Source organism: Ovis aries, chromosome 25, assembly GCF_016772045.2.
Source record: "Ovis aries strain OAR_USU_Benz2616 breed Rambouillet chromosome 25, ARS-UI_Ramb_v3.0, whole genome shotgun sequence".
In the NCBI taxonomy this organism is placed as follows: Eukaryota; Metazoa; Chordata; class Mammalia; order Artiodactyla; family Bovidae; genus Ovis; species Ovis aries.
In genome coordinates, this window is record NC_056078.1 from 27,670,447 (window position 1) to 27,687,637 (window position 17,191).

Genomic DNA, 17,191 nt, shown 5'->3' on the forward strand with positions numbered 1-17,191 from the left:
GAAAGTGCTGCACTCAATATGCCAGCAAATTTGGAAAAATCAGCAGTGGCCACAGGACTGGAAAAGATCAGTTTTCATTCCAATCCCAAAGAAAGGCAATGCCAAAGAATGCTCAAACTACCCCACAATTGTACTCATCTCACACGTTAGCAAAGTAGTGCTCAAAATTCTCCAAGCCAGGCTTCAGCAATACATGAACCGTGAACTTCCAGATGTTCAAGGTGGTTTTAGAAAAGGAAGAGGAACCAGAGATCAAATTGCCAACGTCTGCTGGATCATTGAAAAAGCAAGAGAGTTTTAGAAAAACATCTATTTCTGCCTTATTGACTATGCCAAAGCCTTTGACTGTGTGGATCACAATAAACTGTGGAAAATTCTGAAAGAAATGAGAATAACAGACCACCTGACCTGCCTCTTGAGAAATCTGTATGCAGGTCAGGAAGCAACAGTTAGAACTGGACATGGAACAACAGACTGGTTTCAAATAAGAAAAGGAGTACATCAAGGCTGTATACTGTCACCCTGCTTATTTAACTTATATGCAGAGTACATCATGAGAAATGCTGTGCCAGATAAAGCACAAGCTGGAATCAAAGTTGTTGGGAGAAATATCAATAACCTCAGATATACAGATGACACTACCCTTATGGCAGAAAGTGAAGAAGAACTAAAGAGCCTCTTGATGACAGTGAAAGAAGAGAGTGAAAAAGTTGGCTTAAAGCTCAACATTCAGAAAACTAAGATCATGACATCTGGTCCCATCACTTCATGGCAAATAGATGGGGAAACAGTGGAAACAGTGGCTGACCTTAATTTTTTGGGCTCCAAAATCACTGCAGATGGTAACTGTAGCCATGAAATTAAAAGACGCTTACTCCTTGGAAGGAAAGTTATGACCAACCTAGAGAGCATATTAAAAAGCAGACATTACTTTGTCAACAAAGGTCTGCCTAGTCAAGGCTATGGTTTTTCCATTAATCATGTATGGATGTGAGAGTTCAACTATAAAGAAAGCTGAGTGCCAAAGAATTGCTTTTGAACTATGGTGTTGGAGAGACTCTTGACAGTCCCTTGGACTGCAAGGAGATCCAACCAGTCTATCCTAAAGGAAATCTGTCCTGCGTGTTCATTGGAAGGACTGATGTTGAAGCTGAAACTCCAATACTTTGGCCACCTGATTCGAAGAGCTGACTTATCTGAAAAGACCCCGACGCTGGGAAAGACTGAGGGCAGGCAGAGAAGGGGATGACAGTGAATGAGATGGTTGGATGGCATCACCGACTCAATGGACTTGAGTTTGGCTGGACTCCGGGAGCTGGTGATGGAAAGGGAGGCCTGCCGTGCTGCAGTCCATGGGGTCGCAGAGCTGGACACGACTGAGTGACTAAACTGAACCTAACTGGAACAATAGGTCAAAGTCCAGAATAAGCTGTCAGGCTCATTCTAAAAACTAGTAGTAATGAATTTACTCAGTTATGCTCTGAAATATATTCTCTTCTCTGGTATGTATAGGGTCTTGAGGGATAGGAAATAGGGAAAAGGCTGGCCACATCTTGAATGCCATACTACATAGTGGTTTCGGTGGACACCCAATAATTGGGGTTGCTGCTGCTGCTGCTAAGTCACTTCAGTCGTGTCCGACTCTGTGCAACCCCATAGATGGCAGCCCACCAGGCTCCCTCGTCCCTGGGATTCTCCAGGCAAGAACACTGGAGTGGGTTGCCATTTCCTTCTCCAATGCAGGAAAGTGGAAAGTGAAAGTGAAGTCGCTCAGTTGTGTCCAACCCTCAGTGACCCCATGGACTGTAGCCCACCAGGCTCCTCTGTCCATGGGATTTTCCAGGCAAGAGTACTGGAGTGGGGTGCCATTGCCTTCTCCGAGTTTCTCAAAGGTTCTGGGATCAATGTTTCTAGAATCTGACATGTTATGAAGACCACAATGTGGGTTCAACTCTCAAGTATCTGAGAGAACATGTGAACAGAAGAGACCACATGAATATTATCCACAGAAAACAAGAAAAGTAAATAACCTAATAGGTTTATTATGTCTTTATGAGGGTACATACTATACATTCATCAATGCATCTGATAAAACAACTGCCTGTGAGACATCATACACAGGATGGCAAAGATGAGCAGGACAGTGCTTTTAAGAGGCTCAAAGTTGAGTGAGTTGTATTATAATTATTTATTATGTCTTCCTCCACTATGAGAACAGACAGCTGGTTTTGCTCATTCTTATATTCCCAGTATTTAGAAGAGTGCCTGGCACATGGGTGCTCAATAAATTGATATGAAATTAGATAGTTCTTTGCATAGATATATGTTTTATTAGACTATTACAGACTACATATTTCTTGAGGATAGGCTATGGCTTTATCTTTTATCCTACAGTACCTGGTTTTGAATATAGCAATCTCTGCCACTGAACTGTAACTTTCAATTCATTCTTGAGTGGATTTGCTAAATTATTAAAGCTTGTGGCGTCTGCACTCTTAACCATAGAGAATCAACACTGTGAACTACACCTATGAAGTCTCAGGAAAGTCTCTTTCCTTTAATGAGGAGAAGATGGTAATTTGAAGGATGGAAAATTTAAAAAAATTTTAAGTTGAGTCACATTTGACCTAGAAGAAAAATTCACAGAAAAAAAAGACAGTGAAGGGAATGGGGAAACTCTGATAGAGGTTAGGGACTAATCTTGAAAACAAAGCCAAAACAAAACATGTTTTCCATAAAACAAAAAAAGAAAGAAAGAAAAGAAAAATCTGCCTTTGTTAAATAAGAAACATGGTGGTTACTCAGCATGAACAGAGTCATTTTTCTGGGCATGGCAGGCTCCCCAATTCCTCCAGCTATTACTCAGGGACAGAACTAGAGACACTGATGAAGCAGACTTTTCCAGCCCAGTGGCTGGCAAGCTTCACTGCACATTAGAATCACCTGGGGAGACTTTTAAGTACTACTGATGCCTGGACTCATCCACTGAGCTTCTGATTTAGTTGATTTGAAGAGGGTCTCAACAACCACATTTCTGAAAAGTTCCCCAAGTGAGTCTACTGGAAAACCAGGTCCAGAGGACTGCGTTAGAGGAAGAGTATGGTTAGGAAAAACGGAATTTTGTTAGAGAAGGGACAAGATCTGTAATAGGAAGCCTCAGATTTTAGTCCAGATTGTGGGCAGATCATTAATTTCTCTTCTTCTCTGTCTCTATAATCTCAAAGGCAAAATGAGATCTAGCAAAGCTGTTACAAACACACACCAAAAAAATGGCTGTGAAGCACTGCATGGTCACTAATATGCAAATATTTATTTAATACCACCACTAGGACCTTCAATCTTTTAGTTCTGGTTTGAAATTTTGTACAGAACCCCACACAGAAAGTGACTAACATGTGCCAAATGAAAACTTACATTTTCATGTTAACAAATCCAGAGTGGAATAAAGGAAGCAATTAGGAAGCAGATAGTCACTCCCCTATAATGGGAAATGGTCCCAGAGAGATGGACTGGTAACCTTAGGAGGAAAAGCCCTTCATTGACTGTCATTTTAGTTAATTGCTATGTTCACAAATTATTTAACCAACACGAGAGTACAATCAATCTCCATCTCCTTGCTAAAGCAGGCTAGAAATTCTGGGCCAGAAATAATTTAGCACCCCAGATTTTTATCACCTGACAAAGTTTGTCTTTTCACTTCAGGGCTTTTTTGCAAGGTCTTTGGGTCCTAAATTAACTCCTGCCAAAGCTAGAATACTTTTATTTCTTCAAGGGAGATGTCTCCAACACCCAATTTATTGCTTTAAAATATAAATTCATATCAAAACATGAATTAACCTATCATGATAGATAATGTTGTTTAGTTGCCAAGTGGTGTCTGACTGTTTTGCAACCCCATGGGCTGTAGCCCACAAGGATCCTCTGGTCCATGGGATTTTTCAGGCAAGAATACTAAAGTGGATTTCCATTTCCTTCTCCAGGGGATCTTTCTGACCCAGGGACAAAACCTGTGTCTCCTGCACTGGCAGGCTGATTCTTTACCACTGAGACACTTGGGGAGTGATAGAAAATTATTTTAAGGTCAAATCAATGCCAGGACCAAAACTTTAAAAATAAGTTTGGTCGGGGATCTCCCTGGTGGTTCAGTGGTTAGGATTCCATGCTTCCAATGCAGGGATGGGGGTGGGGCGTTGCAGGTTCGATCCCTGGTGGGGGTGTATGCTGTGTGGTGCAGGCAAAACATTAAAAAAGGGTCAGGTCAACAAAAAGGTGCATTCCGAACAAAATTCACCTAGATATTTGTGATCAACTTTCTGAAATTATAACTTCCAATAGATATGAGCTGTGTACTAGGCAATATAGGAGTTCTCTTTAGGAGAGAAGCATTGTCCTCTGTCACTTTCTGTTAAGGAGTCTTCCTTCATAGCTAAGAGAACAGCTTCAGACCGGCTGGACTGCTCAGAGAAGCTGACACTTTCTCTCAGAATCCAGCCTGCTCTCAGTTGCAGTCCACAGCCTGTTCAGAGGTCCTTTCAGCTTTTCAACACCCAAGGTACGGAGGAAAAACTCTAGCTGATAAGAACTGCTTTCCACCAACTCGGGGGTGATGCTATTCAAGCAAGATTTCCTGCACAAAGACTAACAAAACGGAAATAAACCCAGGCAATTCTATTTCTTACTGAGTCTTTAGAGTTTAGAGCCTGCATAGAGGACAAGGGTCTCAGTTTACGAGGCCAGTTAAGTGATCTATCCAACGTCCACAGAAACTTCTGAGGCAGGACTTGAAGTCAAGTCTTCTAGCTCCGTGTCTACTGTATCACCCTACCTTAGCAATCCCTCATGGAACATGTTTAATGTTAGGTCAATTTTCCAGGCATGGCTAAGTGGTAATTGTTGTCATGTGGAAAGGGTATTGGGCTGAAAATGAGATCTGGGGTCTAGCCCTTGCATTGCTGTGTGTGTTTGTGTATGTGTGTCTCTCTGTGTGTGTACATGATCTTTAAAAGATCTGGCCTCTTTACTAGTTTTTGGTTCAGTTTGTTCATCCCACTGCCTAGAAAACCCCAGACACTGACTCAGTTCTACCATCTGCTTCTTCCTGTACCAGGTACAGCTCTGAAGGCTCTCACAGAGCAGTGTTGACTAGTGTCACCACAAACCCATGGTCCCAATCTCAATGCTGCTCAAAAAAGACCCACTCATCTCCTCCTGAAATCTCTAATCATCATAGTCTCAGCCTTTTGCTTCTATGCTTGCTCCTTTCCAAACTATTCTTCATAAAGCATCCAGAGTTGTCTCTTTAAACATACACACAACCATGCTATTTCCCTGCTCACAACTCTTTAATAGCTTCTCATTGCACTGTGAATAAAACCCAAACTCATTCCACGCCTACAAGGTCTTGCAGGTTCTTGCCCTCATCTTCCTCTCCGATCTCATCTCAGGCCATGCTCCTCTTTGTTAGTATTCATCAACCACAATAATCCCCGTTTAGCTCCCTACACATGCCAGATTTCATCTTTCCTGCTTGTTATGGACTGAATATTTGTGCCCTCTCACCCCTGAAACTTAATACACTGAAGCCTTAACCCCCACTGTGGCTGTATTAGGAGATGGGGCCTCTAAAACAATAATTAAGGTTAAATGAGGTCACAATGCTGGGGCCCCAATCAGATAGGATTAGTGTCCTTATAAGAAGACACGTTACAGAGCATGTTCTCTCTCTATAAACACTAAGGAAAGGTAACGTGAAGACAGAGCAAGAAGGTGGCTGTCTACAGAAGAAAGCTTTCATGAGAAACCCAATTTGCTGACACATTGATAACAGACTTCTAACCTCCAGACCAGTGAGAAAACAAATTTCTGTTTTTTAAGCCACCCCGTCTATAGTATTTTGCTATAGGAGTCCAAGCAGAGTTAATATACTACTGCCTCAGAGTTTTAAACATATGCTATTTCCTTCTTTCCAGAACCTCCCTCTTCCTTCTTCCTTCCTTTTTTTCAACTTCCTCACTTTCTGTTTAATATGCCTTCCAATTGGACCACTGTAATAAAACAACTCTCCCAAAGGTCACCATTTCACCAAAACCAATGAGTATTTATCATTTTATTTTACTGGACCCTCTCTTTCCCATGGGACACTGTAGATCCCTTAGTTTTTGAACCCTCTTCTTCCCTGGCTTTGATTTCAATACTTTCTCTAGGTACTCCTCTAACCATTTCCTCAAGATTTCATTCTGGAACTGCTTAAATATTAGTGTTCCACTTTATCTTGCCCTTGGCTCATGGTTCTATAATATTCTTCTTGGATAACTTCATCAATTTTCATGATTTTAATTCTAATAGTGTGTTGATGATTCCCAAACCCAGCTCAGTCCTCTAAAATAGATTTGAATATTCAACTGCTGGTTAACCATCTCTACTTGGGTAGTCCACTGGCACCTTAAACTCAAGATATCTACAAGTGAACTCTATATCTCCCCATGGTGAACCAGTCTCTCTCTTTCAATTCACTATTTCAGTTCATGGTCACATTGTGATCTGAACAAAAAAATCTAGGGTCATTCGAGGCTATTCCTTCTTCTTCAAAACTGCTTTTTTTTTTTTTTTTTCAAGTGCCAGAAATAAATTAGTCATAATTAGTCACTAGTTCACTCTCATTATGTTAGTACCTTTGCAGTAACAATATGCTCTCATGGTTTCCTCTAGGCAAAGATACCTACCTTTCCCTCTTTGAAGTGCTTCTTGAGCTGCTTCTGCATGGCAGTCAGCTTCTTGGACTGCACTCCACTGTAAGCCAGCAGCATGCCACCAAACTGCCTCTCAGTGATTCTCCCATCCACAGGGTCATGGCGTTCAAACTGGAAAGTGAACAGAAAGAGTGTTCACAGGGTCAAATGGGAACTATTTTGAAATGGGATGTGGAATGATCAACTGTTGGATTCTGAGAACACCTGGTGGCCGGGATCATATTTTGAACTACAATTCTCACTAAGATTTTAAAAAATTAGAAACAGAATATTTGAGTTTATATTCCAGATCTGCTGCTAAGTTACCCAACTACTCTAGGAGTCAATTTTCTCAGCAATAAAACAGCTGCTATAACATCTCCTATGTCTTCTAGATCAGGAACTTCCTTGTGAGAATAAAAACAATGCCAGAACTCCATTCAAATTCACTAGTAATATTATTAGTAATAAGTGCTCTCTGGATCATCCACATCTCTGTTACTCAGAGAAAACTTAAAAGTTAATTGTTATAAATTTGATCAATTGCACATACCAGTTCCTTGATCTGTACTTAGTATTGTTATATAGACCTCTGAAGACTTTAAAGAAGAGCAATGTGTTTTCCAGTTTTCCCCCAAATGGTAATCAAATGTTAGAACATCAATAGAGCTTGAAAAAAAAAAGTATAGAGCATATGATGCCTCAATTAGACATGCATACTTATCACAAAGCTACAAAAAATCATTAAGCATATTTAAATATGCAGATGGAAAGGCTAAGCACAAAAAACTTCAAGCTAATCTAAGTAATATCAGAAAACTAAGATTGTCATTTAAAAACAGAGAGAAGTTATCTCAATACCAGCTGCAGTGTTAATGATATATATAAATGCCTAAATAATAAAATGGTTAAAATGGGCCTAGAAACCAACTAGAAAGCAACATGATTTCAACACAGTAAAATTTCCCCATGGTTTTATTGGAAAATAACAGTTACAAAGAAACTTTCACATTCCTACATGATAGGGCAAAATCTTATTCTCCTAAGAGAGTTATATATAGACATAAGACACAGCTAAGTAAGATCAAGTCAACAAACATTTCCTGAATGTCTACTAGTTATCTAGCACTGTTAGTCACTGTAGGGTACAGGAAAGAAGATTCAGTTTCTGTCCTTAGGAACTTTACCATCTAGTAACAAGATAAGGTTTACATGTAAGATATAAAATAAGGAAGTATATAGTTAAGGGTGAAAGTCTCTCTCAGTTTTTATTTCCTTGCTTAGTTCAGTAAATTGATATACACTTTGTCTCCTCATTGGTCAGACTATGTCAGTAAGCAAGACACACTAATTACATTTGAACAACAGTAATCATTTGCTGTTAGTATACTATGAACCAGGTACTTCACTCATACAGTCTTTCATTTAATTGCTGTAACAATCCTATGGAGCAGATATTATCAGCTCCATTTTATTTTATTTTATTTTTTTTTTTTGTTTTTTATTTTTTAAATTTTAAAATCTTTAATTCTTACATGCATTCCCAAACATGAACCCCCCTCCCACCTCCCTCCCCAGAACATCTTTCTGGGTCATCCCCATGCACCAGCCCCAAGCATGCTGCATCCTGCGTCAGACATAGACTGGCGATTCAATTCACATGATAGTATACATGTTAGAATGTCATTCTCCCAAATCATCCCACCCTCTCCCTCTCCCTCTGAGTCCAAAAGTCCGTTATACACATCTGTGTCTCTTTCCCTGTCTTGCATACAGGGTCGTCATTGCCATCTTCCTAAATTCCATATATATGTGTTAGTATACTGTATTGGTGTTTTTCTTTCTGGCTTACTTCACTCTGTATAATCGGCTCCAGTTTCATCCATCTCATCAGAACTGATTCAAATGAATTCTTTTTAACGGCTGAGTAATACTCCATTGTGTATATGTACCACAGCTTTCTTATCCATTCATCTGCTGATGGACATCTAGGTTGTTTCCATGTCCTGGCTATTATAAACAGTGCTGCGATGAACATTGGGGTACATGTGTCTCTTTCAATTCTGGTTTCCTCGGTGTGTATGCCCAGAAGTGGGATTGCTGGGTCATAAGGTAGTTCTATTTGCAATTTTTTAAGGAATCTCCACACTGTTCTCCATAGTGGCTGTACTAGTTTGCATTCCCACCAACAGTGTAGGAGGGTTCCCTTTTCTCCACACCCTCTCCAGCATTTATTGCTTGCAGATTTTTGGATCGCAGCCATTCTGACTGGTGTGAAGTGGTACCTCATTGTGGTTTTGATTTGCATTTCTCTAATAATGAGTGATGTTGAGCATCTTTTCATGTGTTTGTTAGCCATCCGTATGTCTTCTTTGGAGAAATGTCTATTTAGTTCTTTGGCCCATTTTTTTGATTGGGTCGTTTATTTTTCTGGAGTTGAGCTCCATTTTACAGTTGAGAAAACTGAGGTAGATGAAGTTAGAGCTGGGAGTCATATGTGGCTCTGTCTGGAACCACAGACTGTTATTTCAATAACATACTATTTCCTCCTTCTAAACACTAGTACATATTCATCCTATAGGATAGCAATATGTTGTTTTGGATAAACTTATAAAGCAAGGGTGCTTAGTCATATCTGAGTGAGAAGCAAAACTCTTTCCATAGAAATCAGCATCATCAATACTAAGCAAAAGCCTTGGTTTTAACTCAACCACTCAGTATTTCATGTTGGCCACACCATCACTTCCACAGAGCTGATTAACTTTCGACAATACCAAAAGTTTTCAGGACTTATAATTTAAGTTTGATTTATGATTCAATTAGCCACCCTGAAACAAAAATGGAGGACTGATAAAATTTTTTTAAATGAACATACTTTCTGCAATGTTTAAATCAGATTTTCAGTGACATGTGACACCCAGGCCAAACTGGGCTTCTTCAAGGCATGTGAAACAAAGCGGCCATTCCTGCTCTCCTAGGCTTCAACTATTTAGTGCATTCATTTTATCTTTATCTGGGAGATTTCACAGTTGTAGAGAAATCCCATACATTTGAATTAGAGGAGTTAAGTTTTATCCCCCAAGATAGATTCAAGGTTGCAATGTCTCTTTTTACAGTGCTGGCAGCAGCAGCAGTGTGCTCACGCTTATGAAAGCCTGCATTCATCTGCTCTCCACAGGGGTATAAACCTCACCTCTGCCACGTCTCAAAACAGTAAAAACAATTTCCAGTGGAGATCCCCAAGTAACAATTCCAGTGCTCAAATTAGCATTTTTACTAATGTTCTTTGAAAACACAGACTTGTCTTTTTCTATCATTATCATTATTGTTAATATTTTGATGTGGTTGGAACATGAAAGGGCGTGAAAGTGAAAGTGTCTGACTCTTTGCAACACCATGGACTGTTGCCTGCCAGGCTCCTCTTCCATGGAATACTACAGGCCAGAAAACTGGAGTAGGTAGTTTTTCCCCTCTCCAGTGGATCTTCCCAACCCAGGGATCGAACCCAGGTGTCCCACACTGCAGGCAGATTCTGTACTGTCTGAACCACCAGGGAAGCCTAAGAACTATAAAACTCAGATCCAAGCAGTATAGCCCGCTTCAAAGTTCACTACCTTCTCTATAATGAGCAGCACTAAAGACCTACTAGGCCAGGGAGCTTCAAGGGTAGTTTCTCAAGGACCTGAATTAGGGCTACATTTTCCAGGGCAATAGCTTGACATCATGTGGCACCACATGAATATAATCCCCAAGGACATGAGAGGGTCTTTGGGGAAAGATAGATTATTACAAAATTATCACAGTGTAGAAAGCTTCTAATTATACATCTGGAAGCAATTCAAATGATTGGCTTGTATTTTATTTACCAGATATCGACAAAGCCTCTTAAGTTCCACTTTAGTAGGATAATTAAGAAATTCCATTCTATTTGATCCTGTGGCACAGAATACGTATGTTCTAGGGTACCACCCACAATTTTCACTGCTCCTTCAGACTGTATTAACAAAGCTACAGTAATAGAAATAGCATGGTACTGGCATGATACCAGACATAAAGATGAGTGGAACAAAAGAGCCCAGAAATAAACTCACACACCCTGGGGTTAACTAATATGACACGGGGATAAGAAAACACCATGGAGAAAAGGCTATTCTTTCAATAAGTGGTGCTGGGAAAACTGGAAAGACGTAGAAAACAATGAGATTAGAACATTCCCTCCTATCATATATAAAACATTCCACATATAAAAACAAACTCAAGATGGTTTAAAGATCTAAACATAAAACTCCCAGAAAAAAACAGCTTGACATAAATTGTAGCAGTATTTTCTTGGATCAGTCTTCTAAGACAAGAAATAACATAAAAAGATAAACATAAAAAGAAATAACATTAAAATGAAGTAAAAAAGAAATAACATAAAAAAATAAACAAATGGGACCCAATTAAACTTAAAAGTTTTTGCTCAGCAAAGGAACCATCGACAAAAAGACAACCTATGTGATGGAAGAAAATATTTGTAAATGATGAGAAGGGGTTAATATACAAAATATACAAAGAGCCTATACAAGTCAGTATCAAAAAAGTCCAATCAGAAAATGGGCAGAAGACCTGAATAGACATTTTTCCAAAGAAGAAATACAGATGGCTAACACGCACATGAAAAGATACTCTATATCATTAATTATTAAAGAAATGTGTAAATCAAAACCACAATGAGGTATCACGTCACACCTGTCAGATTGTCTCTCATCAAAAAGTTTACAAATAAATGGTAGAGAAGGTATGGAGAAAAGGGAACTCTCTTCCTATACTGCTGGTGCAAATGTAAATTGGTGCAGGCTATTGAGGTCCTTTAATGGACCGGAACCTGGTGGTCCAGAGTCGAGATAAGAAAGTAAAGGAGAGAGAAAGAGGCCGATATTCCTTGGTTTATGCAGAAAACCAATAAAGCTCCTGACATGGTGCTTGCGCTGTTCATGAAGGCACCTGGCGCCCTCTCAACGGGGTGAAGGCACAGAGTACCTTCTTGAGAGGGTCTCAGAAGCCTGGGCAGGAAAGTGAGCACAGCAGGCTTCTGCACTCCAGAGAAATAGCCTGAGAGAGAGAGAGAGATAGAGAGAGAGAGAGAGAGAGACACGGGGACCCAAGCTCTGATGGAGCAAAGGTGTTTTATTCAACATTGTGTGAGTATTTATACTATCTTACAAGGTAGTTATTTTCAGCAGAGATAAAATCAAAACTTACAAGTTATCAAGGAAACATGGGGTCATCCATATAAGAGAGAGAGGGTAGTAAATAATCAGTTTTACTCTATGGGTCATAAAAAGGAAGACGGTCGTAAATAGTTACTTATCACCGTATGTAAAAACTAACGAAGGAAATGCATGCATTCCCAAGCCCCCGGAATTAATAAGGGACAGAGGATTCATGACAGATCCAAAACAGCACACAGGAAGCCTCCTGTTAAATGCTTCCTGACAGCAGGTCACTACAGAAAACAGTGTGGAAGTTCATTAAAAAACTAAAAACAGAACCACTATATGACCCATCAATTCAACTCCTAGGTATAACTATCTGAAAAAAATGAAAACACTAATTCAAAAGACACATGCACCCCAATGTTCATACCAGCACTATTTACAATAACCAAGACATGGAAGGAACTCAAGTGCCATCAACAGATGATGGAATTAAGAAGCTGCAGTATATATATAAACATATATATATATATATATGCAATGGGATACTACTCAGCCATAAAAAGAATGAAATACAGTCATTTACAGTAATATGGGTGAATCTAGAGAACATTATGTTTAGTGAAATAAGTCAGAGAAGGACAAATACTATTATCACTTACATGTGGAATCTAAAAATAATACAAATGAATGTATATATACAACAGACACAGACTCAAAGATACAGAAAGTAAACTTACGATTATCAAAGAGGAGATGAAAGGAGAGACAGACAAATTAGGGGTATGGGCCTAATAGACACAAACTACTATATACAAAATGTTAAGCAATAAGGATATATTGTAGAACATAAGAAATTATATCTATTATCTTATAGTAATCTATAATGGCGTATAATCTGCAAAAATACTCAATCACTATGCTGTACACCTGTAATGAACACAATATTGTAAACGGACTATACTTCAATAAAACAAACAAAAAAAGAAATTCTAATCTGTTGGATCCTGTGGCACAGAACATGTACGTTCAAGCACACTACCCACCATTTGCATGGCTTCCCTGAGTCTAGGAACAGAGCTGAACAGCCTAGCATTTTCTCTTCTGTGCCACTGCCACTTTCTCAAATGGATACAAGCTGTTGGCTTCCTGTTGTTCCCCAGGGGGCTGCAGGGCAGAGAAACAGGGGACGGAGAAGAGGAGCCAAAAAACTGTCTGCAAGATTTTCCATCGGTTTCTGACCACACTGTGCCTCTCACTCCCATCCTTGCCCCTTGTTGAGAGAAAGAACAGTTCTGTGGAAGGACAGATGGTATGTGTGTGTGTACACACACACACACACACACACACATATATAGAGAGAGATGAAATGATTTAAGGAAGAAGGGAAGCTAGGAAGAAAACATGTACTATGAACAAAGGCCAAAATAAGATTAGAAAATTGTAAAAGAAAAAAGAAATCAGTATCTGCAAGTGGGTCTTGATTTATTAAAGCCTTTTGAGGTTAATATATTTCAACAAATATAAAATTATTCTCTATCACAAAATTACATTTCAGGAGACTCTGTCTACCCCTCAGAGTAAATCCTGCCCTTTTACAAGTATAGGCTTTTCCTAGCTTCTGAACTGTACAATTCAAGTAATGCATAGTAATCTCAAGCCACTGAGCTGAATACATCTATGTTTTTCCATCTGACAGTATTTGGATGTTGAGATGTGAATCATGTCACTGCTGCTACTACTAGGAGTCTCAGAAAAACTGTTTTGGAAAAATGATTTCAGGCCAAGTTCTCTACTGCAAACCACCCAGCGAACATGACATGTTTAAATATGAAATCTATGTTTCTACAACTGGTAAGTGACATTAGAGAGCCCCAGGTCAAATTACCTTAATCTTAAGGTATGAATTTTCTTAATCTTTAAATATAAGATGCATCTTCATTGTCAGTAATTAATATGACTGTCTTTTGGCTAAGGAGGAAGGCCTATAATTTGAAGGTAACATGATTCAGTGCCCTGAGCAAGGGCCAAAACAATCCATTGGCATCTAGGGCCATGAGATTATAGACTACCAAATTTTTAACTTGCTAGACTCTTCTACTTCAAATCCAAGGATTCTTTCCATTTAAAAATGGTTTTAAAGAAAATTCATGCTGGTTAGCAAATCAAGTGACTAAAAGACATGAGTACCAATCACACAGTTAGATCAGAAAAAGATTAACTTTATAGTCTGATAGTCAAAGTTAAGAAAATAACAAGACTAATGCATGAACTTAATATAGGATAATAAAAATCAGGATGTATTTGACTAAAGGTGTTGAAGAAAAATATTTTAGATCTGGAACAAAGGAATTCAAGGTTTGATAAGTTCTGGTTTCATTCCATGCAAAGTAATATATTTAAATGACTAGGAATATAGATTTTAGAATCAGCTGCCTGGGTCTGAATTTCAGCTTGAACCCATACTTACTTTCTCTAAGAATTTAACTTCTTCTCACCAAAAAAAAAAAAAGGAGATAATATTCACAACCTCAAAGTGTTATAAGGATTAATTGGGATAATGTGTGCAGAGAAATTAGTTCAGAGTTTGGTGCACAGTTTGAATTCCAATAAATGTAGCAATCAATATTCTTATCACCATATCACTTCTCAGGAAAGTGCCTCAATTGATTATTCTCTTCTTTTTTTAAAAATATAAATTTATTTATTTTAATTGGAGGTTAATTACTTTACAATATTGTATTGGTTTTGCCATACATCAACATGAATCCGCCACAGGATTATTCTCTTCTTAACAGGTCTCACTTCTCTTTTCATAACTGCTTTCGCCCCGTCTCTGTTTACAGACTACTACTTTCATATTTGAAAAGCAGAAAAAGTGAATGTAACAAATATCATTTGTTATACAACATAATAGAATAATTCCTAGATTAAACTACCTAGAGGAGGCTGAAGCAGAACAGCTTAATAAGACCTGTATCCTGGCCATATATTACTAGACAGAAAACTTTCATAAAGGAGGTGCACAATAAATATTTAGTAAGTGAATAGAGGTAGAACACTAGAAAATTAATTCACAGCACAGTGTCCTACTGTTGAGAGTATTTCCTATCTGAGGCAAGGATTACCTCTCTATTTCTCCCTTAACCCCTACTTCCACAATATTGATTTCTACAAGAATATGCTTGAGAACGTCATTAAATATGACTAGTCGGTAATATATTTGAGTGCTTACTAACGTTCCAGGTGCTGTCCTAAGAACTTACCTTATGTAATCCTCACAATGTTATATAACAGGTATTATTATTATTGTTTTATTTTATAGACATGGACACACAAGCAGAGAGAAGTTAAATAACTTGCTCATACAGTTAATCTGGTGAGAAATTTCTCTTTCGGCTCAATCAAAACAGTTGATGTGCTTTCTTATCTTAATGGCATCAACAATCATATTTCCTTTCTTACCCTGGTTACGGAAAGCTTAGTCAAGTTTGTGACTTACCTCTAACAAGAACAGGAGTTTACAACTTATGTTTTTCATAATAATCTTACTCCTGGCTTTCTCTTAACCTTCTTCCATTTTTTAACTTTCATTTCTCAGCAAATTTTATTTTATTTTTGTTTCACTGAATATATTCTTTAGGGCTTTATTAAACCATTTTTTGAACAAAGCAGGGTATAAAAAAGTGGTGTTGGACATCTCTACTATTTCAGTTTTTGGTTATAATAAATATCACCACTGGGATCAAGTTTTTCTGTATTTTTCATCATTATTTTTGCATTGATCTCTAGAAATGAATTATGAAATAAACATCTATAGGCTCCTTTAATTTTTGACTATGAAATACTTGATATATACAAATAATACACATGATAGACAAGTCATGAAGCATAATAATTAAAAAACTTCCATGAATTTACCACTAATCTGAGAGGAAGCATTAGCACAAATAGTTGAAGTTCATCTCTCTGCCTCCCCTAAGAGGTAACATCATTGGACTTCAGTTTTTACTGCCTTGCTATCTTTGTTTAGTTTAAAACACATTAACAATACTGTTTATTTCTTCTTCTGAACTTTATAAAATGTTATCATAGTGGATGTATTCTTCTGTGATTTTCTTTTTTTCAATTTACCACTGTATTTTTAGAATTCATTCATGTTGGCACATTTAAGCATGCTTCTTTCATTCTTACTCTATTGTAGATTTCTATTATTTGAAAATATCACTATCGGTTTTCCTATAAATGGACATCTGAGTTATTGTCAGCCTTTTTATAAGGCTATTATGAATATTCTTATACCAGTGTCCTGGTGAAACAGCAACAAGAGTTCCAAGGCTAGAGCATGTATGCAGAAGTGGAACTCCTGTCTTATCAAGATAATATCTAATTACTCACCAAAAGAATCACACCAATACTTTTCATCACTATGTATAAGAGCTCTCTTTGTTTCATACTTTCACCAGTACTTGGTGTCGTCAGACTTTTTATTTTTTGCCAATCTAGTGTGTGTAAAAATCGTAGGCATAAATTTTTTAATGCTTTTGATATATGTTGCTTAATTTCTAGATTGATGTATTGCTTTACAATCCTAATAGTATATGAGAACACCCTTGATAACATCAAGTATAATTTTTAAAAATCTCTGCTAGAGTAAAAATGGTAACCCATTTTAATTAGCATTTCTTTGATTACTAGTGAGGCTGACCATTTTTCAAATATGTGTACTGGTCATTTCTATTTCTTCCTCTGAATTTTCTACCTTCTTTGCCTATTTATTTACAGAATTGCTGATATATGTCTCATTAATTTACAAGATTAAAAATATTTGCCCTGTATTAATACAGTGCAAGTTTTTTTACCCAGTTTGCCCATCTTTCAATTTTGCTTAAGTCTGCTTTAAATCTTCATTGTGGTGAACACATGGATCTATTTGCCACTTGTTTCACTGGCTTATAGCTAGTAACTCTTTTCCTGTTAGATAAGAGGCTAATTAAGCATTGATTTATCATTTCTTGATTTAAAAAAAGGAAACATAACCTAAAATATTAAAACATATTCTTCGGTGTCAATCAATGAAAGTCATTAAATCCTCAGAACAAAGGTAAGCTTTGCTTTAAAAAGTCCTCCAGATACTGGGTGAAGTAAGTCAGACAGAGAAAGACAAATATCATATGATACTGCTTATATGTGGAATCTAAAGAAAAGGTATAAATTAACTTATTTACAAAACACAGAGTTACAGATGAAGAAAACAAACTAATG

The 17,191-nt window shown here is 37.8% G+C and overlaps 1 protein-coding gene across 2 annotated transcripts in view; it reads right to left on the minus strand.

Annotated features, from left to right (window-relative positions):
• The window catches only part of MICU1 (mitochondrial calcium uptake 1), a 234,422-nt gene that overhangs the window by 34,861 nt on the left and 182,370 nt on the right, over positions 1-17,191 (minus strand). For both annotated transcript variants that reach the window (XM_015104425.3, XM_012105260.4), the window contains one exon: positions 6,723-6,860. In XM_015104425.3, coding sequence (XP_014959911.1) covers positions 6,723-6,860 — 138 coding nt within the window. The remainder of the gene's footprint in view (positions 1-6,722; positions 6,861-17,191) is intronic.